Source organism: Epinephelus moara, chromosome 24 (genome assembly GCF_006386435.1).
Source record: "Epinephelus moara isolate mb chromosome 24, YSFRI_EMoa_1.0, whole genome shotgun sequence".
NCBI lineage: Eukaryota > Metazoa > Chordata > Actinopteri > Perciformes > Serranidae > Epinephelus > Epinephelus moara.
Window position 1 is genome coordinate 26,355,009 of NC_065529.1, and position 27,849 is coordinate 26,382,857.

The window sequence follows — 27,849 nt, forward strand, 5'->3', positions numbered from 1 at the left end:
GAGATCCTCTGGGCCAAATATGGTCATGTTGTTTGTTCATTACATCACAAAGGAATGTGTTCTGGTTAATGTTTGACAGTGTGACATAAAAAGTAAGGGCTGGTGGTTTTATTGTGGAGCCAGTCTGCCAAGCGGACTGATATGGTACTGACAGAGATATAAAGTGAACACAACAGATCCCTCTGCCCCTCTCTTCAAAAAACTGAATATCCTGTCTGTGTACAACATCAATATTCATCAGATATGTGTTTTTATATATAAACACATGTTTTCACCCTGTTCTTTACCATCTTCTTTTAAAAAAATTTCCATGTTAAATTCCCAAATTCATTCTTATACTACTAGACAGGTTGACTAACTTCATCTTTCTTTTTATAAAACTAAACACGACCAGTTTTCCCTCAGATATCGTGGTGTGCAAATATGGAATGCTAAAAGACATATTGTTATGAGCTCATCATCTTTAAAAAAAATTTAAAAGGAAATTGTCATTTCACCTAATTCATGAAGTTTAATTGTGTATGCCTAACTACATTGCATTTATGTATGTTTTATATGCCCTTTTTTGCCCTTTTTCGTCAATTCTATTGAGTTTTTGTGATCTCAAATAGTTTTTCAATTACGTATTTGTGTAGATTTTTGCTTTTGGATGTTTTAATTGTCATTTTTGTTTTTGGTTTTTTTTTGTATAGTCTGTTCTCTTCTCTTTTTCCTCTCTTTTCTTTTTTGTATTGTAAATTGTTGGTTTCTATGACTTTTGAGAAAGGTGAGGTCCCTCATATAAGCCTGTTGGCTTCTTGACCTCTCCTGACACATTTATTTTTATCCTTTAATTTGGGTTTCTTTTAAATTTTTTATGTGTGCAAAATAAATAAATATATATACAGTATATATATATATATATATATATATATATATACATAAATAAAATGTTAAAAGTTGACCACATTGATGGGATTTTCTATCTCTGTCCATCTTCCCATCCCTGATTGCTCTCTATTGACCCCATATACACACTTTGAAGGAAGTAGTATTGGTAAAGACACATGAAAGCATTTAAAACTGGGCGTTGAATAGAGATGAACCTGACTTTGATAGATTTGTCTTCTTTGTTGATATAACTTCAGTACAATAAAAAGTTATGATGTGCCTGAAGGGACGTTAGTAATATCAATACTGCAATGCAATGAACACCTCTCTATATCGTCTTCCTCTGTAGATCTATTTTAAATTCACTGTGAAGTACATCTGTCGTTTGGCAGACAGTTAATTATGATAGGATTCCCACATTTTTAGGCCCAAACTAATTTTTCATTTTCAGTTAGGAAGAAGAAAAAAAAAGAAGAGTTGGTACAATAATCTCAACCTAACAACACTGTAAAATGACAAATTGCTGATGTTACATTGCTGATAACACAAGTTTGTTTATAGACACGGAGACCTTTAAGCTTTTCCAGGGTGATTTCCGTCGTATCTTGTAACCTTTGCTCAGATGGGATGCCGCACTAAAGATCTCACACCCTTAACTGACTCGACTCAGTCTCCCACAGACAGTTCTGCTACTGACAGTGGACTTTGTCCTTCTGCTTCACGAGGAAGTCTTGGGTGTATGTCGATCATTGAGGTGCGAGATTAAAATATGAGTTGTGTTTGTACTAAAAGATAAATAATACAGCTACATTCATCTACCAGAGGTTAAAGGTAAGAACATTTGATTATGAATCTTAACGTTAAACTGGACATGTCTTTGTTATATGTGTAAACGATCTGTAGTGAAGCATTGTGGTGTGTTTGCATTTCATTTATCATAATCTTCCTTATATTACTGATGGTGAGAAGATCTTGAAAACCGATCTGATTACAAGAGACTTTCCTGACTAAATAACCTCAACCATGCTGTGTTTTTGTTTGAAATATGTTGAGTTTCTTCTACTGTAGTCAAATAGATCGTTAACATTTGGTTTTCATCTACAGTTGTGGTATAAGACAGTCAACAAACTGTCTTAAATTAAAATATTCACACTTTTAAAATACTCCAGTGGCACCATCAAGATATTGTTGCTATGTTAGGTTGATGACAGTTCTTTGTTGCTAGGTGACGATGACTAATTGATGATTATCAGGACCTGTTTATTAATTTATTGCTAATAAACATGGTATTATTTGAGGCCAATTTAGCTTCTGACGTCTGTAAATGTAGTAAAAGTTGTGTTTTTCTAAATTGAAACTAACAAAGCTTGAGATGTCTAAGCTTTGGTCTACTTTGGAAACAACACTGATGGCACGACAAACTTCCCAACATAGATTATTTGTAGATTTATTACAGGTGCAGGTTGCTGACACTGCTCATACCACTGATACTACAAATGTATGGTGTATTTATATCATATCTGATACCACAGGTGTGTTAGGTCAGTGCTGAAGATGTCCAGGAGTAACAGTCTCTTTGGCAATGACACCCTAAGCTACGCAGGATCGCTCCAGTCTAAGTATGTTTTTAACAATTTCATGCTGTTGATGGATCAATCGATTGATTGGTTCAGTCATGACTTTATTAATCAGCAGATGATCAGTGTTGTAAAGTGCTTGGGTTTGTTGTGACAGTGGTTACTCTACTATGGATGAGGTGTCATCACAGGTGTCAAATCTGTCAAGGCCCAGTGCAAAGTCAATTTACTGTGAGTTAACACTGCTGTACTCGACAAAAACAGTGCTTACACCTGATCAGTTTAATTTTACAATAACATAGAGGTCTGGTTTATGTTTTAACAGTGCAAAGGAGGGAGTACGCAGTATCAGTAAACAAGATGATGGACAAACTGCAGTACAGAGTGGAGGTAACATATGTAAAATTATCAATATAAAGCAACCTTTCCTGAATCATGCCATGTTTAATGTTATGCTTCTATGCCTCCCTGCTGCAGCACTTGTTCACATGTGACCTGAATGGGAAGGAGTTGAGAAACGTAGAGGACTGTGTGGAGCGGCTGAAGGTGCTGGATGGGATGGGTCGTGTGTGGGGTCAGAACATGGTGCTGGAGGTGCGCGGAGCCAACCTGATGCTCACAGACGTTGAAACCAAGGTAAGCAGCGTGACACCGACAGATTGGTCAAAAAAATTAAAATACAAATCTGATAAGAGCAGTCTCTTCCAGGATTACAGTGACTCCACCCAGGGTATAAAGGCTCACTTGATGATTAGACGAGGCTAAAAATAGAAGTGAATCATAAATGTTATGGCCTTTACCGTCACCAGATCTCAACTTTATTGAACACCACAATCACTGAATCACTATGTTTGGTATAGTCAATAACGATCTCCTTTTAGAAATCTTAGAAATGGTTATTGGCCTCTCTCCAACACAGCTCTGCACTGGTTTAGGTCTTATCTAAAAGGTCACTTTGGTTCCAATGGGGAGTTCGTATGGTGCACCCCAAGGTTCAGTGCTGGTCCCATTGTTGTCCATCTATAAATGATGCCTTTCCTGGCTCCAGACCTTTGAATCTGCTCACTCCACTGACTTAAAGTTGACTGATTCATCTAACTTCCTTACATGAAAAAGCAGTTTCTCTGTTAAAATAAAAAAACAACCAGTGAGCACCTCAGGGTGACTAATGATTAGCCAATCAGCACAACGGGCACGACTAATGTCATTGTCAAGCTGTTGTCAGGTGATGTGCCTGAACCTATGAGGAGTAATAACAATGGTGAGCACTATAGACAAGATAGACGCTGCTAAAGAGGTTGTTCTAAATCAACATGTCTTGTCAATATTCCCCAATATCGTAGTTTGTTTTGACTTCACCCTGCTCCACTATTGAAACCCTGGTAAAACAGTTATGTTAGCATGGCTACACGTCACTGTAGACTTAATATGACATTAGATTCAGGTGGATACGTTGGTCTTTGGTGATTGCCTGGTCCTCCTCTTCATAGAAATTGGTTAAAGTGGACACACTGTTGGACTAAAGGACAGTGTAACGCATTGACAATTGTGTCTGATATCAGGCAACGTGCTGTCATTATGTACTATCATCTTCAAACATAGCATCTGTTTTCACTTCTATGCAGATGATGCACAATTCTATATTTGAGAGTGTCCCACCCAAAAAATCTGTTATTTCAGCAAATGTCTCATGTCTGTATGAATTATAACTCTTGTCCAGGAGCAAAGGAGGTCATCATGTGACGTTATTCTATAAACCTCAGACTTTAACGAGAAAAATCAGTTTGTTTCCAGTTTCCTACTATGAGTCAACATTGGTTTCTTTTAACCACGACTACAATTGTTCCCTAACCTTAACAGTGGTGTTGTTATTATAACTATGACAATGACGGTATGCTAACCTTTACAAAGTACAAATTTTGACTCAAATCCCTATCCTTAATAAAATACTAATTTCAGCCAAAAATAATGATCTTTCCATGAACCTAACCAAGTTGTTTGTGCCTAACGCAGGGTTCAGACTACACGATACCTTACGGTGTCAGCTCAGACCGTGAACAAATGTGTATCGCTTGCAATAATCCATCGTTTTATCCTGTATAGTGTCTTAGAGTAGACATTAACCAATACTACAACTGGGATGCCTCATGGGGTCCTGACAAAAAGCCTGGCATGTTTTATTTTCTTTCTGACTTCCGCAACTTCTCTCCTCACAGCCATCACATTGATCAATAGAAACACTGCAATCTGCTGCTGTGGACAACTGTATGGCAGCAACACCCCAGCCTTATTGATATTTCCTCTAGGGACTTCCATACAGAGTAAAAAAGAAAAATTATGGCGTGAAACAGCCGAGACACTTTTGCAACCTAGTGAGTGCTGCCATCAGCATGAAGCTAGCAAAGAATGTTATTTCTTTATAATGGAGAATGTTATTAAAAAAAATAAAATTCACAGATAGTAGCTGAATCTTCACTTATCACAACCGCAGAAGGTACCAGCTTAATTTGAAACAGACTACATTAGACATGGGCCTTTATTTCTCATTCCCTCTGTATTTCTCTATTTTTATTTTTAATCTGCTCCCATTTGCCCTGTTAAATTGAATGCATCATGCTGTCATTTCAACTCAGCACTTCCTGTATCCTTTTAAAATAAGAAGCTGCATATCATTTTGGTTCAGAGAAGAAACAGTGAAGCCCCGAACCATACTAATAAACTGTATCTTTGATCTTTATACTGTTTTGTATATTCTAATTCTAGACTTTGTTTCTAAGTTAAGAGTGCCTTTGTACAAGAAATTAGTCTTTCCTTTGATTTAAATGTATATGCAGAAGTCTGTGACGTTGTTTATGTGTATGCAAACCTGTTGTGTTTTCTCAGGAGGAGCTGGAGTCCATGGCTCTCAGTGACATCCTGGAGCTAAAGGCTGTGCTTAACACCGGAGTGTTTAAATCCCTGCTCACAGTGTCGGTCCAGCCAGATGGAAAACAAACCACCACTGTCTTCATGTTTCAGTGTGAAGAAGTCAGGGTGAGGATAAACCCATGGAAATGCCTGTTAACTATGACTGTTTTGTGAAATAAACGAGTGAGTCACTGTTGTTGTTCTTTCAGGCTGACTTCGTTCAAAAGGAGCTCTCGAGAGCATTGTCACGCAGGAGAGATAATTCGAGGAGCAGGTAAGAACAACAAATCAGTGAGAACAAATACCTGAAACCTGAGTATTGATTTAATTCCTTAAAACGCCTCTCACGCTCTTTGTAGCAGCAATGCAGGCCTAACAGCCAGACACCAGGGACTGACAAACCTTCATGAAGCTTCACAATCCTCAGAAGCTGAGGGGCAGAGGCCTGTAGCTGACCCGGTGCCCGAGTGGATGGCCCCTGACTATGGTGAGTGTGTGACAGGAGATACTGTGAATAAATGCTGCATTTATTATTAATATGAAATCAATACAAACCTTTAGCATCTTTTGTGCATGTAGAAGAGGAGGACGTCCCTGAGCCTGAACCGGTTGTACCTCAGAGGGAGGAGGAGGAGGAGGAGGAGGAGGAGGAGGCCCCACCACCCAGGGAGGAGATACCAACACCGCAGCCCTCCACCACCGAAGAAGAACCTCCTTCACGCCCATACACAGAGCTGAACAGGAGTGTAGTGAGTGTATATTTGACACACTGATGAACATGTTTAGGAGAAGAAGAATGAGGGAATGACTTTATTCTTCTCTCTGTCTTTACAGGATATCTTGAATCATATCTTAAGTGACTTAGAAATCTTCATGGGAAAAGTAGCTGCGATCGTGGCTAAAAATGCAAAGAAGAAGAAGAAAAAGAAAAAAGGAAAAGGTAGTTCAATGCAAAAAATGGAGGCAGATATACATGATTGTATCTTATTCTGTAAAAAAAAATGTGATATTATACTAAACATCATCAGTCATTAGTCTTCATCTTGTGTTTTTGATTTAATTTTTGATTCTTTAGCCATGGATGGCATGCCTCCTACAGCGGAATTTGTAGTGTGTTTCCAAAAGATCAAATGTGGTTTCAACCTTTTGGTATGTATCATTACATAACCACATCTACATACTATCATCACAGTTGCTGCCTGTTCACTCTGTAGTTTTACAGTGTGTGTAACAGTGAAATGTTTCCCTTGACAGGCGGACCTCAATGGAAAAATCAATAACCCCAGCGCTCCAGAATTGGTTCACTCCCTATTCTCCACATTAGCGTTTGTAAGTGACTACATGGCTTAAATCTGAACAATCTTTAATAGCTGTAATACTGAGTAACTTGAACAGCTGTTACAAAGTTCAAAAGACTGACTTTTTCTTTTCCTCATCAGGTGGTGTCTCACTGCCCTGAGGATCTGCCACAGACCATCGTGGCGCCGCTGCTGACGCCTCAGTGTTTCCGTCTCCTGAGTGAAGAAGCCTCCACAGAGGAGGACCAGCTGTGGCAGTCATTGGGCGACCCCTGGAACATCCCCAGGTGAGACACTGGACACTGTTGGACCTATTGTGTTACCCCAGGACATTTTTGTCCATTTCCAAAATTCAAAACTCCCTCACAGACCAATTAAAAGGTCACAGGGGGGTGATTTTTTGCATGGGGGTGTCAATCTGGGTGAAATTTCAAAATCCCAACTTTCAGCACGAAAATCCATTATTTGACCCTGTAATGCATTTTTATTCTATCCATGACCCTTCAAGTGGACAAAAATGTTCATTTTCTAGAAAGTGTCCAACAAAAGGTAACAGGGGGGTGATTTCTTGCATGGGCGTGTCATTCTGGGTGAAATTTGAAAATCCCAACTTTCAGCATGAAAATCCATTATTTGACCCTGTAATGCATTTTTATCCCAGCAACAATAACAAATGGCTAAATGACAGGTGGACATTTTTGTCCACTTGAAGGGTCATGGATAGGATAAAAATACATTACAGTGTCAAATAATGGATTTTCATGCTGAAAGTTGGGATTTTCAAATTTAACCCAAAATACCCCCCCTTGCCAAAAATCGGCCCTGTGACCTTTTGTTGGACACTACAAAAGTTTCTAGAAAATGGACATTTTTGTCCACTTGAAGGGTCATGGATGTAACTTTTTTGAAGGATAACACAAGGGTTGTTGTTGTTGTTGTTTTGGTCTACATGAGACCAAAATCTAAGCATCATCTCACTCCACATCTACAGTGGAGGGAAGTAACTTAATGCATTTACTCAAGTACTGTAGTTAAGTACATTTTTAAAGCACTTGTACGTGAGTATTTCCATTTTATGCTGTGTTTTAACAAAGCTGCGGGTTTTGTTTCAGCATTGGGAGGATACATATGAAACAGGGAGTTTGGACTTCTGAGTACTTTGTCAACCAGTGGACACTTGCTTTTATACACGCATTTCAGTTTGGTTTAGTAAAACAAATCCGACTGTGGTGTCTCTGCCTAAAAAGTGTCATGATAATAATGATGTTGGCAATATCATCAGTACCAAATGGCCAGAAGACGACGAGGACATCCCAACGTACACTCTGGAGTTCTTTGACGGCTGGCAGCCCCCTGAAGTGACTGACGCACCTGAACCCCGTGAACCAATAAGAAGAGAGGAGCGTCAACAACCTGCACCCAGCCAGGTAAACCCCCACATCAAACATTCAGTGTGACACCAGCACAGATAGACAGAAACATAACAAGACCGTGTTTTTTGTGTGTGTAGACTGCAGAAAAGTGGACACCACCAATTCATGCCCCACAAAAAGCATGGTACGCACAAGCACATCAAATATAATTCAGTGTCATGTTCAGAGTTTTACATTTTTGCTGCCCTTTGTGTTTTTCAGCTCAGAGGAGTCCAAACCGTGTCAAATGCGTGTTGTGTATGACTTCATCTCAAGAAACCACAGAGAGCTCACTGTCAAGAAAGGAGACATAGTCGAGGTGAGCATCAGTGACATGAATTTATTACTGTTTCTGTTCTATTTGAGTGGTGACAAAAGAGAAAAGAACACGGCCACAGCTCCTCAACACCCTGGCTACTGTTTGCTTTGTCCCTCCTCAGCTGCTGGACAAGTCGAAGCAGTGGTGGAAAGTGAGGAACAGCGGAGGGGACGAGGGCTTTGTACCCAATAATGTCCTGGAGGCTAGTGACGAGCAACATGTCGAGGTGAGCAGCACTGACACACCACAGGTCGACTTAAACTCTGTTTTAAAAGGATCCTCAATGACTGAGAAAGTCACTGGGTGATCATGCTGTGAAGGAAAGCAGCAACTTCATTGTCAGAAAACAGGATGTTGGTCTCAGATTACACTCTCTCAGCCACTGGTGGGAATGGAGGAAATGCAATTACTGTTTAAAATGGTACTGTAAACTGAGCACTTACTACTTACACAGTGTGCTTGTGTGAGCAGTAATTATGTGTCACCTCTCAGTGATTTTGACCTTTTGGCTGACATTTACCAGAATAAATCGAAGCAGAAAAGTCACTGCTGCAGCAAAACAAAACAAAAACAAATGCAAATATGAGCAGAATGGTTACAAAATGTGGCTCATTCAGCATATTTGGAAACCTCACTTCATGCCATTAACATTGTGTTTATATAAATATGTGTTAACACAGTGTAATTTATTTATATATGTGATGCACTGTCTAATTTTCATCATTACATTTCAGTAAAATCACAGGGCATTATCATCACATATTTTCAGGAGACTGAAGGTTCCCCTGTCCTCACAAAGAGGTCCAAGCCTGCAGACGTGAAAGCCTGGCTTGAAGACAAGGGCTTTACTAAAATGTAAGTACTTACAGTTATTAAATTTAGTATTAAGTTAACATAGACAATAAATCTAGTTTATATTAGTTCACTTAACTTGAAAAAAGCTACTCAAATCTATGAGGTGGTGTCTCTTACCATAATTATGTTATATTAAACCTGAATGTGAACACTTAAATAGAGTTATAGACTTCCATCAGCCTTTAATGATGCATGTACATGACTGAATTTACAAATTAAAATCAGCTTATTAGCTGCGTTAAAGATGTTTGATAAAGTCGATACTCACTAACAATATGTTTCTGTTTCTCCTCACTGCATTGCATGTCATTTTTTAGTATGCAAATCTGCATAATTTTATTCTCTATCAGCAAATTTCTGCATATGTGTGATGAATCTGTAGGCGACGAGACAAGATTTTGCTATCAAAAGTGTTCTGGTTTCCATTGTAGTGTGAGTAGTGTTGATCAATCACGTTTGAACAGCATTTATTTATTTACCTGCTTGCACATGCAGATGTATTTTCATAGAGATTTGCCGAAATGACCAGAGTGTGGAGGGAAGGCCCAGATATGTGCTGGCTACTGGATCCCCCAAAATACTGGCACTGCCTCCATTAACATTAAGAGTTGTAGCGTATTTGTTGCTAGTGCTTTTGGTCACTTCACTGATTTTACGTATGAGATTCAGGTATTAAAAACAGTTGTATAATGTTTTTCTGTGGCTCTGGAGGGAAGTGTCCAGAATTTGAGAAACCTTGACCAAAATAACCCTGATGATGTCAGGGTTGACTTAATGTCATCAGGGTTACTTTATCTTGTCTTGGTTTGGATTTGAAAAGAGAGCCTGTATTAAACTGGAGGTGTGGGATTAGAAACAAGTGGGCATGTGGCGGAAGGGCCCAATAGCTTATATCTGGCCACAGCTCCGCCGCAACTCATGCCCTCCCACTTCTCACAGCCCTTCTCTAACTTACCTTGGCTAGCATCTCAGCTAGCATAAGCACAGTGGACTTCAGTATAACAAACTCAGCTAACGTTAGCGTGCCAATGTGGACTTCATTTTAACATATCCAATCTCCTTTAGCATCTCAGCTAACATTAGCTAGCCAGTTGGATTCATAGATTTATAAAAGGCATATATCTAAATACCAGATGCCAAAATGGTGCCTCTTTATTCCAAAGGTGTTGCTCACCTGGTGCAAACACCAAAAAAAGTTTCTAGCTTCCAGGTTTACTTCTGGGGTATGCAGCCGATGAGTAGAGCTAGTGAGTTTCCTGCTGGTCCGATTCCACAAGTTCCCGCTCAGCTCATAGACTTTACGTTTTTAAATCCCTTTTCTTGGCTCGAGGAAAGTTTTACATATATAAAACTTCCATGGATAAAGAATACATGACAGAAACATAACTGACTTTGTCTACAGTCCAAGGTGTCATCTCAACAGTGTTACAGACGTCTCTGTTATAATGGAGGTCTATGGGGAAAATGCTTTTTGGGCTGCAGGGGATATTTAATTTTTGCTGCTCGCAAGTGGCCACTGGGAAAAACTGGCTGCACGGCTGAGCAGCGTTCTTGAGGGCCTGGTTGGATGAGTTAGGTTTAGGGAGGAGAGGATGGGTAAAAATGTCAAGGTAAGCCAATCAGAGGCTGCAGAAAGCAGAGTATTGTAAAATGGAAAAGTGTTTTTGAAGCTAGACCCTTATTAAGGACTAAGTCACAATTTCATGGTGCAAAAAATCAAATTCAGTGTTAACTTACAAACCTGCACTAACCGACAAGTTACACTTTGATCAATTAACACTTTTGTTGTTGGAAGAACCTCAAAGATAATTAACGACAGATCAATATCCCTTGCAGCACTGTACGTTGTCTGGGCGTGCTGAGTGGCTCCATGCTGCTGGGGATGACCAGAGAGGAACTGAAGACAGTGTGTCCAGAGGAAGGGGGACGAGTCTTCTTCCAGTTACAAGCAGTAAAGTCTGCCATGGCTGTAAGTGACTCACCACTGTGCAGCTTCATTTGTCTCCACTGATGAAAACAGACACCCCTGACTGTTTGTTTTAACCCTGTAGGCTGCCATGTAAGAGAGAACATCAAAGAGGAAGAACAAGAAATCATCATGGACCAAAACCAGCCACCAATGTCACCACATACTGTGAGATTTCATTTCATATTGAGCAATAATACGTGAGGTTTGGTTTACAGCTTGTTTGGAATTACATGTCCTATAAAACCTTGTATGAAATAATATAAATGTAATTTTGAAATGTATATTAGCAGAGAATAAACATGAAATCAAATGAGTTGGTAAGTTATTCAATCAAGTGTAAATTAAAGTGCATTGATACAATGTATATGCTATGCTAACAGTAAGACATTTCATAAAGTGTAATGGTCTAAATTATGTAAAACAAAATGTGGTGAGGAAAAAGCTCAATCTATGTGATCATTCTGTAACCTGTAAATAAAAGTTATCTGACAGAATACAAGGTTTTAGTGAATAAACATGCTTTATTTAATTGTAGAGACATTAAACATGAACCTTATCAGAGGCATCTGAATCTGTTTAACACTGGCAATCCATCTCAGGCAATAATATGGCTACAGATCAATGGACACAAAATTAGAACAAATCCCATGTCAAAAAAAAATTACAAGATTGTGTAAAAACAAAGATACTTTATGATAAACAACAACTGAACATAAACATATCGAGTGTGAGTATCAGAATATTTGTAATTAATGCACGCAGAAGTTAGTACATAAACAAGTAAACAAATCAGTGTGAAGTATAAATCTGTGAATACTGCAGAGCATATAATTGATTAACGGTTATGTTTTTGTGTTGTGTTACTGCTCAGAGAAAACAGTACCTTTAAATGCTGTTCTGTCTCTTGTGAATCATGTCTCATGCGCCATCATTTACTGTAATTAATCGATTAGTTGATTGTCAAAAGAATGATTAGCAACAATTGTGATGATTGACAAAATAAAAATGACATGTTCTGGTTCGAGCTCCTCAAATGTGAAGATGTGTTGCACTATGGGGAATCATGATGGGCAGGTTTCTCATTTTTCTGACATTTACAGAGCAAAAAATCGATTAATCCAGTAAAGGGTCAGTGGATTAATCAATAGTGAACAGTATCATTAGTTGTGGTGTGCTGTTGCTGACGACAACACAGAGCAGCAACATGACGGCTATCGGAGATTAGTATTAGTGAGGTAGGCTGCACTATGTTGTGAGTGGCTCTGTGGTGACTGTTGGAGACAACATGAAACCATGATGAGGACGTACAGTAAATACAGTAAACGACAGGTTGTAAAGCTCAATGTATGAAAACTAAATGGATGGAAAAGGTCAAGGTCAGTCTAGATTCTGACTGTTTCTCAGTGATAACGTCCCACGGCAGGGTGTGTAGTCGTCAAACACTTGCTCCCTTAATTACATTACTAAAGAGTCAATAAGAGGGTCGTTAAACATTAATGCCAGGAAAGGCCAAAAACACACTGAAGCTGCACTACATGGACATAATTAAACTTGGTGCTTCAGTCTGTGGACTGATGCTATTGAACACACAAAAGTGAAGATCAGTGGCTGAAATTAGTCTTTCAAACTAACAAAAAAAACAACTCAAATACTGTGACTTAAAAATAAGAGTTAGTTTGTGCGAGTGTGTGTGTTCTACTTGCTGCGTAGTGAGGACCCAAATGTGTTTTTAACCAACAGAGTGAGGACACTTTGAAAAGTGAGGACATTTTGGCCAGTCCTGACTTCTTCAGTGTAAGACTTGTTTTTAAGGTTCAGGTTACAATTAGGTTGAGGGTAGGGTTGGGGTTAGACATTTAGTTGTGATGGTTAAAGATACAGTAAGGGGCTAGAGAATGCATTAAGTAGTCTCTCCAGGATGTTGCAGTTGAAACAAATAACGCAAATTCAGCCAATCTCTGTGAATTCTGCACGACCTTGCAATTTTGTACAATCACCACAAATCTGATAATTTAAAACAGGTGAAACCTAATTTCACTGTAGAGCTGCGCAAATAATTTTGATTTGCCCAACTCCTCTCTCTTACTCTTGCACTCTCTCTTGTTTATCATAAGGCTAGTGACAGGGCTAACTGTTAGCTTCACACAGCTAACACAACACAGTCTCATTATTGTGAGTACTGAGCGTTTCCCACAGAACGCTTATAAAAACGGGCAAAGATTCAGAGACAGCACAACACTGTTGCATCACAATTTTTTAGGAAAGCTGCCATAAAATTTTTCTGGCAACAATCCCAGAAACAGCCTGCAACATCCTGGAGGGACTTATCATGTCAATGAGGATCCTCACAAAGACAGAAGTACAAGAGTATGTGTGTGTAGGTAGATGTCTGCCTGTCTACTGTAGAGACAACTTTTGGCTTCAAAGTAAGAGGTATCTATTATTTACTTACAGTATGTATCGGGGCGCAATAACTGCTGTAATAATGAACTGAGAACGATCAGGAATAACTGAACAAAGTGTGAGGAACAACAGCTACTCTATTAAAAAGGCAGAACAGACATTCATATATGGCGTCTGATCAACAAATTTAAAAGGCTAACAACCAAACTGTATTAAAAAAAAAACCCCTCTATTTTCATGACATAATGCTAATTCACAATGATCAATGGCAAAAAAACTGTTAAACCTTGACATCAATATACTGTGAATATAAAATTTCTTATCTCTATATCCCCTTTAAAAAAATACATTTTATACATGAAATCCAACAAGCACGCACATTTCCCCGTGTTCAGCACACAGCTCTTGAACACTTAGAAGCTACTGTATATTCTCGCTGAACAAATACAGGTTCTCATCTTTCATCCTAATCGTCTTTAAAACAAAACATGTATACGTACTGATACATTACAGTGTTATTCAAATAAAGGCTGACGTTGTCTGATTCAAATATTACTGGACAGTAGCATCTAGGTATAAGAAGAACGCTCACAGTTTGATGGGAAGACGGACCGTGTCCAGTGGCAGGTAGAGTGGTGTGATAACGTGATGAGTGAATACAAAATGTGATCCCAGCTTTCATCAGTTTTGGGGCGAGTTTTAAAAAAACACAAAATGCTACAAGAACCATGCAACAATCTTAACCACGTCCCAGCATGGTTTGCTCGTTTCTACATGGTGAACAATGCTGAGTTTAAATCTGTTTACTGCAAACAGATTTATGACTGGAAAGCTGGTCGGCAGCCCTGAATTAGTAATGCTTTACGTTACAGCTTGCTGTAAAGAACCCATTCTCTCCTGCCATCCATTACTCGTGCAGGCATGCAAAAAAAGCACTTTGAAGCAGAGAACTAGAAACAAATCAGTTTCCTCCTCAAAAGGTAAAAAGCTATCTTATACCGAGCATGCAGCCAGGTGGTTTCAGTTCCATGTGCGTGGATACAGTATAGAGGCCTACTGTACGTAAGGGAGGAAAAATATGCAATACAGGTGATGACTGGGCATTTTTAGCCCAAAGCTAAAAATGGAAAGGCACTGTGAAGACTTGGCTTGGTGCATATGTACAGTGCTCGGCATGCAAGGGGGAAAAAACTCCGCAACTTTCTGGTTTGTCTGTAAGAGAAGGAATGAGTGGAATCAGGGACCAAAGGAAGGACAGAGGGTCCAGTGAGGTAACGGTAAGGGCATTCTCCTCGCACGATGCGAAACCTATCCACACTTATTTGTGCTGAAACTCAAATCTACAATTCCCATTTCCCAATATACTATCTAGCCAAGTATAAAGACGATTTTCGACATTAACTGGATTTTTGCAGCTAACGACGAGTGTTTGTTTTGTGGAATGTTTACAGTCGAGCACAGGAAGTCTTGCTCCTTTCCTCGCTCGATGGCTGTGGAGTTTCTCTCTTTTGTTTCAGTTTCTGAGCTCATTAAAAATCACGGAAGAACAATTCTGTTTGTGCAATCCGGCAAATAAATGATCTGAAACCACACCACGCATGGTTGATATCCAGCGCAGCAGCATTCAGACAGAAGTTACGCTCTCTTCTAATTTAGTTACTGTACATATCCGAGCTTAACCTGCTCTGAAGTAGCTTAAAACATTAAACTGTCAAAGGTGGTTGTGTGTACGTCAAACCTTCGCCTGTTTTTTTCCAATAAAACTGCATCTGTACTCCATTATAAGTTTGTAGAATGAAGATGATAGAAGCACTAAGTTTAGTTAAGCAGCATGACTGTGTAGTTGAAGATAAGCGACGTTCAGAGCAGGTTTGCTGTGAGGAAAGTTTAAATGTGCTGGTTGTCAGTGTTTCTGTAGTGCTCAGACACTACAGAGATACTACATGCTACATAACATGTCGGATGAATCAAAATATATCTTTGACTAACGGAATAAATCACAGGAATCATTTGATGATGTTGGCAGGGAAGGATGGAAAGTCAAACATATGGTCTAAGAAATAAGGACAATGTTGCCCTGGAGTGTCTCTGGCTTGTGTTTCTCTGCTTATCATTAGTAAGAAACACTGGTGGTGATCATCTCTGCTGCCTCTCATTAGACTGACTGACACTGAACATGTCACAGAGAACAGCAGAAACAGGGGTTAGATAAACGAGCTGGAGAAAACACTATGAATTTGGAATTTTAACAATATGGGGGTGAAATTATTTCCTGCAAACTAAAAATGACTCAAACACACGGAAGCGAAGAACGTCGTAGTGTCGCAGCACTGTATCCTTGGCTTTTGTAGGGCATACCTCTATAGTGATGGTTGGTGATGTTTATATTGTATGTGGGATGCAACAGAATTACTCTCGCACCACGTCTCTTCAGTGTCATGCTGGGTGGACGACGAGGTTGGGAGATTCGGGTCAAGTCCTGGTTATTGTGATTTCAGCGTAGTCCCGGGAGAGGACCCATGGACAGAGAGTCCTCCTCATCGATCGTGTCCAGCTCTTCAGTGCGCACGGCCTGAATGATGAGCTGAAGCTCCTCAGATAGTGTCTCGCTGCGGTACGCCACGCGGATATCAGGGACGTTGGTGCGACGGATGTCGTTGCTCAAAGGACCCTCCTTGGCGTAATTTGGGCCCAACCAGTAGCTTTTGACCTGGAATTAAGAGACGCTACATGAGTGGGAAGCTCGAAGACGAATCAACACAATATCTGTCTGATAATTTTAGATTCAAAATGTCCCCCTATTTTAAAAAAAATTAAAATATCGTAAATAAATAAAACATAAAAAAACAGCAATGACAGCAAAAACATGTCTCAGCATAGTTCTTTTTCCTGTTAATTCAGTTCAGGCAATCAGGCCTAAGTCTTCTGATGGTAGGCGACTGTTGTATTCGCTTGCATTAAATTGTACAGATGTGCCTAATAAAGTGGCCACTGAGTGTATCGCTGCCTTCAAATGCTCAGGTTTACCGTGTTCAAGAGAAGAGTGGGCATGCCCATCTTGTGGTATTCACAACCTTAGAAATCGAACTTTCTGAAAGCTCAGAGTTCATGAGTTGTGATGTGCTTGCTGACATTTTCAGAAATGGCAGAGGCCATGGAAGTTAATATTTCGGTGGGTGCTAAGTTAATATATTGTAATTTTTGTCGGATACAGTTTTCTTCGTAATTTTATAATATGTCTGAGGAAAACGCTGATTCTCAAATGTCCTTATCCTTTTTTTCTGTCACTGTGTCTTTGCACTTCCTGCATTACTTTACCCACTCGCTAGCTTGCTACATTATTAGCCTTGGTGGCTTCTGGATGGCAAAAGTCACTGTTGCCTAGCAGCAGTGCTCCCACGACTTCTCATGTCATAACCACGACCTCACAAGTTCCATTTGAAGGCAGCGCATTTCACCTGTTTAAATACATAAAATGAGAAGAGGCACAGACGAGTTTACCTTGTGTGAAAACCCACTCATGAGGACACTGTTTCTCGCCAGCTCGCACATGTCGCAGGAACTCAGTTTCCACACCTGAGTAGCGATGCTGTACTCCTCCATGAGAGGCTCCTGGGCCCAGACAGACACACAGAGAACAATGTCAGCCTCATCATTTCTTTGTACCTAAGATTCAGACAAACGTCCATCATACTGACCTTGGTGAAGTGGAACTGAAGAGGATCATCAGTGGACAGAGAGATCATGAGGCCCCTGGACAGGTACTCTGGCAGCGGGTTGCGATGGTAACTGAGGAACAGGCTGTTATTACTCAGTGGTGACATGGCGATGCCAACCTGAGCCAGGTAGTAAAGATACTGTAGCACCGGGGCCTGATGGGTATCAAACAGAGAGAAAACATGAGACACAAATTAATCATGAACCTGCATGTAATTCCATCAGTGAAGGCCAAGTGGGATCCAGCAGTTTGTATCTCTCTTTATGCTTCCCAAAATATAATGCAGTCCTATCCAGTGCAATTTGCAACTAAAAATGACCATGGACTTTAATTAAGCTTTCTGATACCGTCAGGTGTGCAAACAGGGAAAATTCAACAAACATGAAATCTTTAAGCAAGTCTAATGTTACTTCAGTTCAGTAAAACTAAACATTTTAACAGCAGTATTTTAGTGAAAAATCCATGAAAAATATGACCCCTTCTGACCTTTCTGAGCAGCAGTCCGTGGGAGATGTTCTCTGACAACATGAAACCTGATACCAGGTGGTGGATCGGCCCCGCCTCTCCACAGTGAGGTCGCAGGACAAACGTGTGGAAGCCTCTCCGCCTGTGCCAGACCAATGCATTTACAAAAACAACATTAAACCTCATGTAATCTGTGTTTTTGTAAATAAATGAACGAGTGTAAGGTCTTGTGTGTATAAATGTACCTCCGCAGGTGGTTTAGCACAGTCATGTTGGCGTAGGTGTAGTAGAGGTAGTAGGAGTAGGGTGGGTTGTCTTCTTCTGTCCAGTTGGCTGGCAGCGGACTGTCAAGATTGAAAATGTGGTGCTCAGGTTTGGACTCATCGTCCACGCTGTCGAAGCCAACCACCTGTCAACACAAATGCACCCAACAAAAAACAACAACAAAGCAACAATGAGCCTCTTCGAGTGTGAATCATCAGGGGAGCTTGGATTTCCTATGAGGTGATACTCACATGCTCCAGGAAGAGATGCAGCTCAGGATGACTGCGCGGGTTGATCGTGACTTCAAACAGAGGCATGAAGACGTTCTCCAAAAACTCCTGGAAATTGGCCAGCTGCTTCTTTGTGTGGTACACGTCACTGGAGAGGTGGTGACAGAATAGTGTCATTTGTTGTTATGAAAAACAGAAAAACACTAGTTTATTTAAAATGTAGGTTTTTCTTGTAAAGAGTAGAAGCTGTGATCCATGTATACACTAGTTAAGGAGTTAGTTATAGTTTCTTTAGCCCTGTTTCCACCAAGCAGTACGGTATGATTCAGTTCAGTTCGGTTCACTTTTTTTCTGTTTCCACTGTGAAAAGTTGTGGATGGTACCCATGCAACAGTTCTGTACTGTCCCCATTTTTGGTCACCCCTCTGTTGGGATACCTAGCACACAGATCTGGTACTAAAAGGTGGGGCTGTGAACACTGCAGTCTGTTGATTGGTCAATAGTGGACGGTCACTCTGCTCAGGGCTGAGCTGTGGCTGGTTTTGAGGCTCATGTAACCACTGTTCATACTGTGGAGAGTTTCATTAGTAAACTGTAACTATAAAATGAAAGAATGAGTTGCTACCTCTTGCAGCAGCTGCAGTTGGAGAAACAAACACTTAATTCACTGGGCCAACTGCCGGCGACTTTAAAGGTGGAACATGAACTGGTAATGTTACTCAATGAGTTGACAATTCTGACCATTACTTTAGTTTTATATGACATACACTTTTAGTAATGAGTGGATCTTTGATCATTGGAAAGAAGCGCTGCGGAGCATCGTTCCTGTGGGCTCCAGCAAGACTAAACCCCCGAGCTTGCATGAGAAGAACTGAATGCACAAACCCGCTATTTTCAATATCCCATTGAGAGAGACTCTCACTGCAACCTGTTTTTTTTTTTTTTTTGGTTTAGAAAATGTCAGCGTGCAGCCTCATTCTGTGGACAGTGTGACAACAACTCCGCCCACATTTAAGAGTACTGTTTGTGGTGGAAAACGCTAGGGTCTAGGTACCATGAAGGGTTACTTTCAGTTCCAAAGGTACCATACTGAAAGTTCTTGGTGGAAACAGGGCTTTTGCTCTCCTTTCCTTCAAATAAGCTGGATCTAGGAAGGACAGATAGCTTACATCATGACATGCACCTGTTCTTTCAGACAAGGACGTAACCTCAGAAATCACACAAGGTCACAGGGTGGATGATATCTTCTTTCACCAGCATCAGAAAAATTACTTCCTTTTGGTTCATGCTCTTATTATAACTATGTGTTTGAGGAACATGTGTTGTACTGTAAAACTACTATTTTATGTGTTTTACTGTGTTATGTGTGTTACACACCAGCATCTGCTTGTTATTATATCCTCGTGGAACAGATGTGCACTCTTACGAAAATGTCGCAAATACACTTGATACACAGCTTGCTATGATGCTTGGTTTTGACTGGTTTTGACTGGGGCTTAACTCTCCCCACTTCAAAATGTTGCACATTCAACAGCTTCAAGGCAAATCAAGTTTGGGAATACTTACAAAAGACGGGGGATCTGGATAAGCCAGCGCACGTTATCAGAGTACACTCGATGTTTCACGGCCCACTGAGCCAGCTTATCCCATTCATCCCGGGAGCGACCGTAGATGGACAGACGTAGCTCTGAGTTCTGGTACTTACTCTCCTCCAAGTCAAACATCACCTCCTGGACAAACAGTGAGAGGAGAGATCGCTCGATCAGTTTGATTATACATTGACAAAAAGTTGGATGAGGTGCATACAGTTTATACTTTATATGAATTATTTCACACCTTGACTATGTGTGCGAAATATTTTCCTTCGACGTGGTTGTCGGTCTTGATGAAGATCTCTCTGAGGATGGATTCTCCGATGGGGTTGTATTTGGAATTGAACTTGTCAAATCGATGGAACGTGTTGCGGTCCTGATAAGTAAAGTGTGGAAATGTGTTACACAGTTTTTCTTTTGTACATAATTCAAGGAATATTTCACCCACAAATGACCATTTGTTTATCAAATACTCAAGCAGCACACCTGGGCAAGCATGTGCGTTTGAACTCTGCTTGTGCATTCCAGTTTCTCAGGCGTGCTACTCACATGTGGAAGTGCTTTAGATAATTAAGTTTTAGAGAAAATGCATGTTTGGGAAGTACTGAGCATACAACTGGATAAATGAGACTGTGTCTGTGTTTTGGATTTTCGTTCACCACAGAGGCATGTGATAAAATTTAAGTTTTCTCAAAGTCAGTGAGTATCTGATATACAAATGATCACTTTGTGGTTGAAGTATTCATTTAGATTCATTAGATACTGTTGATCGCCGCTCCTATTTCTCACCGCATGCATGTCGAGAGTGTCCACACTCAGGTCAAAAGCAGTCAGGTTCATAGTCTCAAAAACCTCCTTCAGGGTCTGACCACGGCCACGCTCAATGTGAACGATCTCCTCGGGATATTTCTTCATGGCTCTCTTGATGAATCGCAGCAGGTGCTTTTGATTCATGCAGGATGATGCGTGTATGTGAGTGTCCACCTGGAGTTAGAACAGAGCAGAATACATGAGAGACAGATATGACCTCAGATCTCAGCCTCAAGTTCAGTCCTGAATCCAGTTAGTTCCATTTTTGTAGTTATCAAAATAGCAGTGATACATCGACTGTGACTGCCATTTGTTGGCTCTTGCCTTTCGTATGTTGTAGAAGTCTCTGTGTGGAACTTTCTTCTGAGCCGCCAGCTCCTTCATCTCATTCAGGAGGATGTGCATCTGGAACTTAGAGCTCAGGTACTGCAGCCGGCGGTAGCAGAACGACTTCCTGTAACCACCATACAGAGGAAACACAGACATTTCAATTAAAATAAACAGCGAGCTACAAACGTTTGTAGAATGACGGTATCAAAGAAGCACTCACACTGGGCCGTTGATAATGAGAGCCATCATCACATTCATGTCTCCAATGTACTCCGTCAGGTCGGGATAGGGCAGGTCCAGTTCTGAGCTTCTGTAAAGGAGAACAGCATTAAAGTTATACAACAGACTCACCCCTATATTTTTTAATTATTACATCATCCCTCTGGTACAAACACATACTTGTCCATGTTGGTTTTCTTGGTGTAGACATGGACTACCCCACCCACCATCTTGCAACCATATCCTGTGTCGGCTGGCAAATTCTTGGGGTCCTTGTCATAAGGGTGTGTCTCTGAGACAGGTGGGTGGACTGGGGCATCTGGAAAAGAGGACATTGATATTAATTTTGTTGTATCACCCATACAACAAAAATAATTATCCTAAGAAGATATGAACAATGCCATGGTAACTGCTAAGACAAGAGATTTTATTACATAGTGGTCCCTGGTGACTGCTGTGCTTTCATTTAATGATTAAATCTAGATTAGAATTTGGCAAGATGAATAACAATAAACTAAAATACATTTAAAATAAACAGCTGTTGTGTTCATGCACTTTATTATTCAGTTGTTTTGTCCACGGTAAAGAGGGGGAGACTATTTTAACAGCTTTGTCACTTTCTTTCAGGCATTTCCAAGCTGTCAAATATCAATATACAGTATATAGACATTCATGTATTGCCTCAAAGGCTCATCTTGAAGACTGTCAAGCTTCTTCAAGCTTGAACACACCCGTTAGTTTTGGTCCTGGAAAAGGCCTTTGGAAAAAATGTTTGACTTTACCTTGGCTCTAATTTATCATGACACAAGTGTGCAGAGAGGTGAAACACTTTGCTAATGTATTAAGTAGCTAATCTTATCATAAAGAGTGGAGAGAAGAATGACTAAAGTCCAATGGAAGGAGGCTCAATTAAGTATTCTCTTAATAAAGAGATTACTAGTTTTGTCAGTTAAACGTCAGACAATAATAGAAAATGTCCATCACAATTTCCCATGTGCTGAAGATTACACATTTAAATTACTTGTTTTGTCTGACTAACGGTCCAAAAAGTTAAAATATTCAGGGGAAAATTCACAAAATGGTTACACAGATTTTGCCGATTCTAAACCTGCTCAAATAAGACAAAAGGAAAACACACCATTCTCAAAGCGCCCACAAAAAGACTGAAATGCAGCCCTAACTGCTCTGCCAAGTAAATGCTGTCTCAGCGGCCCTGTGCTATTTGCACATATTTGAGTTAAGTAATGTGCATATATTTGGTGCAAAATTGTCCCCTTTCTATGCTAATGAGCCTCATTGAAAAAACAATCCAATTCACAAAGATCAGTGCGAACAGGCACATGCAGTTACAGTGGAATTTTTAGCATCTTCAGAGAGATTGTGATAATGGAGGCTCACTAGCAGGCTGGGATACTAAATCCCAAATACGGGTTCTCTCTGTCAGATTTACATTCATTGCCTTAAGTTTTGAGAAATGCCTCTGTACTTGCTGCAACTGCTGTTGTTCTTCCTACTGTGTTCTTGGCACAAAGGCAACATTTACATTTTGCCAAATGGGTAACTGCAATCAGATGCAAAAAAGAGCAAATTGCTCTCAGTTGAAAAACTTCAGAGGTGTGTTTATGTTGTAATATCATGGGCGCAATATCTTTTGTGAATTGGAGCTTGAAACAGGCAGAGAGCAGTTGCAGGGGATGCACAATTCATGTTGATATCAACAGTTGCAATTCATTCGTTGTAAATTCTCCTATCATTTTCTGGTCATACAAGACAAAGAAAAGCAGAAAATCCTCACATTTGAACCAGAGAATTTCTGGCATTTTTGCATGAAAAACAGTTAATCAATCAAAATAATTACTGATTAATTTTATTTCTTGCTGGATTTGGCTGCAATTTCCCCTTCTGCCCCTGATGCCTCTTGTATATAAACAGCCCAATGACACCTGCTGGTGCAACCATTCCTGGTATTCTGAGGTGTAATATGAAAAAAAAAGCTTCCCCTGCAGAAGAGCGCCAGGAATTCTTGAAATGCCTGTCGCTTCTCTGTTGACAGGTATTCCCAGAACAAAATGTGAAGCCAAAGATGGAGACAGTCTAACTAAACGCTTTTCCTATGCCACTGTATATATGGAGTAACTAAAAATGCTCTGTCACCTTCTCTTGGCTACAGTTTCAAAGCTTATAGCTCAGCTATTATCGCCTCCTTGTGGGATACAACAGTCATCTCTTGGGAGTCAGTAAAAAGACTTGACAATGTGTTGCCTCCACAATGTGGCTCTGTCCTCTCTGATATTCACTTTCTGATTGTTTTTCTTGTAAATTGGTTTGGTGTGTGCATTAGATACCAGCATCTACAGGGGTCTCAGCTATATCATCATAGTCTGCCAGATCCAGAGGCGTCATCCCGAGGTCCTCCAGAGCGTGAGCTGTGGTCTTACAAAAGGACTGCATGGATCTCTTTATGTACTTCTCCCGGATGAATAATGCCTTCACCACACACTTTGCAGCATCTACCAGGTCAGTGAAGGGCACCTAGAAGATACCAATATGAAAATGGGAATTTACCTCACTGGAGTTTAAGTATAAATGCTTATGAAAACACATAAAAATCTTGTCAAAAAAAGTTCCTCACCCCGCACTTTTCCTCTCCTGATATTGAAACCCGCTGATACTCTCTCTCCAGTGGCATTCCCCCCTCCTTGAAGCCATCGTCAACGGTGTCCACACTCTTCTCGTTCAATAGCCTTAAAAGATACAGAAAGTAAAAAGGAGAGGATACAATAAGGCAAAGGCAGGCAGAGGCAGAAATGAGGACACAGAGATGGAAGGCATGTAGATATAAGCAGAAGCAGAAAAGAAAACGATAGAGAAGATAATCAAAATGTTAATGGTTTTCTTAAGTTGTAATAGCAGCATCAGTTTTAATATTGTAATGGCAGCATTAGTACAGTCTGTTTAAAACAGTGGGTTTGGAGAGTATTCAGACCCCTTGTACGTTAATTAACACAAAAAAACCCTGAAATTCCTCATTTACATACATATCCAGACCTTTATTCAGTAATTTGTATCAACATCATAAGCTGTGATGGATAAGTTTTAGCTTTGCACACAGGTGTAGTCTGTCCTGCAGATTTCAGTGGTTTAGTTCTTACAGCACAATAATGAAGCCCAACATGTGTTACAGCAACTTTTAAATGCTTGGGGAAAAATGATTATTCCCAGATCTTTTTAAACCTCAAAGTCAAGAACTTTTCAAAACTTTTCAGGCCCAGTTTCCTCAAATTCAAGGACTCAACACAACAGAGTTTAAGGCACGGATCAAGGTTAATTACTGTTACAACACTGAGGATTTTTGTAATGAGAAGTAGCAGACTTTACAGAAGCTCACGGACAACAATTAAAGAGGAAGGCTTGAACGTGTGAACACATCTGAATGGTGCTGGGTTACAGTGATACAGTGACACATGTCTTTTATTTACACATTTACTTCTATTTTTTCAACAACTTTGACTCGGTTTTTTCCTCAAATTCAGAAACTTTTTTCCTCAAATTTAGAAACTTTCAACTTATCAGAACTTATTTCTGAAAATAACACCCAGTCGACTAAAGTTGTGACATGAGTTCTCTTACCAAGATCTGGAGACATTTCAGGAATGATTTAAGAATTCCTTTTATTCATTTTTAATGAAGTTAACAAAAAGTCAATAAATATGAATACTTTTCAAACCCACTGTATGCATATTGCAACAGCTAATAAATTAATTTAAAATAAATAGTAAATGCAGACTTTAGACTTTAAACTAAAGACTTGTCTTCAGAGAGAGTACAGAAGCACAAGAACAAGATACACATTTGTACATCTATCAAGTCATCAGCAGAGGGAAGATGTAGTCCATATCAATATGCTGATAACCTGTCAGTGGTTCTGGAGGAAAATACTTACACGAGAGTTCCTAAATACTTTGAGACAAGATACTGACAAGTATATCGTAATGATGAAGAGTATGAGCAAGAAAAATAGAGATGACTTGGGGAAACCAAAGAGAAAAATCACAACACAATACATACATACTGAGGCAGATCTCACTCACTCTAGGTCTGCAGCACTGTCGATTTTCATGAAGTCCTGTTTGGCACGACGCAAGATCTCTGGCTCAAGCCTTGGGGTGATACGCAACGGCGCAGGATAGTGTGGGCAAGGCAGGGGGTAGATGGGCATCAGAGGTAGTGAGAAGAAATTAAGCACATCAAGGGCAAGACACCAAATAAGTGCGTGAACCAACACTTAAAACAAGCACTCTCTCTCTCTCTCTCTCACAAACACACGCACATGCACGCACGCCCGCACGCACACAAAGCATATTAGGCATTAAGTGATCAAGGAGAATGTCACAAACAGAAAAATAACATCAGTTAGTAGTGGTACACCGTGATTGGTAAACAGGGGCTGGCAGGGGTGCGTGTCAGATAACCACCTGAATAATCGGCTTAGAAGTGCAGATAGCATCAACCCCAGGCAACAAGACAGAAATCACCTGCTTATAAACATTTGTGTAGAAGAAGACTGACCACCAGGACAGGTGCAGTGTGCTGGCTAGCCCAGTTTACTGACTGCGTGGGTTAGTTAGCCCATAAACCACCATGTTGGAAGCTGATAGGCTTGTGTGCGTGGGTGAAGGCAAGACCATGTGTGACAGGTCGGGGCAGGGGAGAGGTCCGTCTGTCTGAGATAATGCTAAGAGTTTATTTAACCAGCTTTGTGTGCAGTGTGTTTGCATTTCCTCACTTAATGTCCTGGCTGATTTGCCTCTCTAGGCGGTGCCGTCGCTCTTCCAGCTGTTCGATGGGGCTGTCCTCCGGGAACTCATAGGGAGCACTCCGCATCTCGCTCTCCGTCATGCTGCGAGTGAACAGCTCCTGATGCAAACATAAGATATACCAATTATGGTGTCATAAAACAGTACAACAGGTCAATATCCATGCACCTCTAGACATAAGGAGGACTCTGGGGATCAAACAAAACCACCTGCTACATTTACCATCAAATAAAGCGTTGAAAGATCAACACAGATATTGAACTGGTGTCAGAACTTTGACATAGTTTCTGATGTTTCTAGGCAATATTTGAGAGATGATCTCCCTTATCTCCCTTTCAAAGCAACATTCTTGATTTTACAGGCAGGCACTTTAATATTACTTTGGTGTTCATTCAGTAGATCAACAAAACAAAATCTTCTTGTCTTAAGTCTGTACAATATTGGAAGCTGAAATAATCCTAAGCTATAGTTTGTAACTCTAATAAAAAACAACTTTTTGTCATATTTGCTGAAACTGTCACCATATCTGCATAGCAGTACGAGACAGACAATCTGCAAAAGAAAATATCATATTCCTCTGTCTCCTTGTAGTGCTTCTTATGGCACTACTGTACGTAACTGAAGGAAAACAAGTAGAGCAATGGAGTCTCTAGCACAGCTGTCTATCATGTCAATCACTGCTTGTGAACTGTGATCAAACTGTCAAGCTAGGCAGCCCTGATCAAATATGAATCAAGATTCTGTTACTGCATTGCCTATTTCTCCTCTCAGATGTTTTCAAAAACAAAATTTAGTGTACTGTTTAGCTGTAAAATGCCTAGCCAGTAGACAGTGCTTCGCTTGAGTGTTTCCAAAATGGCAGCCAAGCCACAAATGTTCTCATTTTACAGCTAAACAGTACACTAAAATGTGTTTATGAGAACTTTAAAGGTGAGAAACAGGCAATGCAGTAATAGAATTTTGATTCATATTTGATCAGTGCTGCCTAGTTTGCCAGTTTGACCGCAGTTCAAGAGCAGGGATTGACATGATTGACAGCTGCATTAGAGACTCCTCAGCTCTAATTGGTAGTTTTCTGTGAGCCACAGTAGATTCCATTAAATGTCATTAGAGGCAATAGGAAGAGGAGGGACATTATTTTTTTTTTAACAGACTGTGTCTCATGTACTGCTGTACTGCTTATTTTCATACAAGTTACCAGCTGTAGCTTTAAGAATGCAAAGTTTTTCAAACTTGCCAATATGTATTATTAACTGTCAAATTTTTATATCCAAGCAAATGGTACTTACAGCTGATTAAAATATCTGAATGGCTGGAAAACTGCACAAAACTGCAAAGCTGCACCTATGAGATCTAATGTAATCATTGATTGTGATGTGTTTGTTTCATAGACTGCTTAATAAAGATGGATGACGCATCTCCCCTTACTCCCACTGTAAGAAAATGAGGCCAAAATATCCCTGATACCACCGCTGCCATTTTGCTCTGGTGATGTCATCTGGAGCTGGACTGTGCACAGTGGTGATCGAGGGGTGGAGCAGTGGTATCAAGGTCCCAACTAGCATCAAGTAACAACTAAACATTAAACTTATCAGAAAAATTAACACATGGACACACATCAGCGTGATGAGAACTACCAGAACTGACAGAATCTGTCTTTGGGAAAAAATTGGAGGGGGTGGGGTTTATGACCTACACTGCAGCCAGCCACCAGGGGGTGATTCAGATATTTTGGCTTTACTTTTAGGAAGCTGTCAAGTTGTCCATCTTTATTTACAGTCTACGGGCTGTGTG

General features: G+C 40.2%; 2 protein-coding genes across 11 annotated transcripts in view; one reads left to right on the forward strand and one right to left on the reverse strand.

Moving 5' to 3' along the window:
- Positions 1-1,555: 1,555 nt before the first annotated feature.
- Positions 1,556-11,706, forward strand: eps8l3a (EPS8-like 3a). Of its 5 annotated transcripts, none has more exons than XM_050037500.1 (20): positions 1,556-1,701; positions 2,403-2,489; positions 2,605-2,678; positions 2,773-2,837; positions 2,925-3,083; positions 5,331-5,480; positions 5,564-5,628; positions 5,714-5,841; positions 5,934-6,103; positions 6,189-6,294; positions 6,430-6,503; positions 6,609-6,683; positions 6,794-6,939; positions 7,935-8,079; positions 8,163-8,209; positions 8,287-8,383; positions 8,505-8,609; positions 9,153-9,238; positions 11,075-11,207; positions 11,290-11,706. In XM_050037500.1, the coding sequence occupies exons 2-20, from the start codon at positions 2,425-2,427 to the stop codon at positions 11,299-11,301; spliced, it is 1,902 nt and encodes a 633-aa protein (XP_049893457.1). In that variant the 5' UTR covers positions 1,556-1,701; positions 2,403-2,424; the 3' UTR covers positions 11,302-11,706. The 5 variants fall into 5 exon arrangements, 4 of the variants coding, with proteins under 4 accessions (XP_049893457.1, XP_049893459.1, XP_049893458.1 ...); XM_050037502.1 differs by having other exon boundaries at positions 5,717-5,841; XM_050037501.1 differs by having other exon boundaries at positions 2,412-2,489.
- Positions 11,706-27,849, reverse strand: part of ampd2a (adenosine monophosphate deaminase 2a) — a 40,544-nt gene continuing 24,400 nt past the window's right edge. For 3 of the 6 annotated variants that reach the window (XM_050037498.1, XM_050037496.1, XM_050037497.1), the window contains exons 3-18: positions 26,025-26,155; positions 25,330-25,398; positions 23,871-23,982; positions 23,584-23,770; positions 21,419-21,557; positions 21,240-21,329; positions 21,014-21,143; positions 20,669-20,863; positions 20,124-20,255; positions 19,854-20,017; positions 18,309-18,435; positions 18,039-18,202; positions 17,815-17,935; positions 17,309-17,482; positions 17,112-17,222; positions 11,711-16,320 (exon numbers count right to left, since the gene is read on the reverse strand). In XM_050037498.1, the coding sequence (XP_049893455.1) occupies positions 16,105-16,320; positions 17,112-17,222; positions 17,309-17,482; positions 17,815-17,935; positions 18,039-18,202; positions 18,309-18,435; positions 19,854-20,017; positions 20,124-20,255; positions 20,669-20,863; positions 21,014-21,143; positions 21,240-21,329; positions 21,419-21,557; positions 23,584-23,770; positions 23,871-23,982; positions 25,330-25,398; positions 26,025-26,155 (2,262 nt within the window). In that variant the 3' untranslated portion in view covers positions 11,711-16,104. Of the gene's footprint in view, positions 16,321-17,111; positions 17,223-17,308; positions 17,483-17,814; positions 17,936-18,038; positions 18,203-18,308; positions 18,436-19,853; positions 20,018-20,123; positions 20,256-20,668; positions 20,864-21,013; positions 21,144-21,239; positions 21,330-21,418; positions 21,558-23,583; positions 23,771-23,870; positions 23,983-25,329; positions 25,399-26,024; positions 26,156-27,849 lie in introns of all 6 variants that reach the window. The other 3 variants (XM_050037494.1, XM_050037493.1, XM_050037499.1) reach the window with 2 other exon arrangements.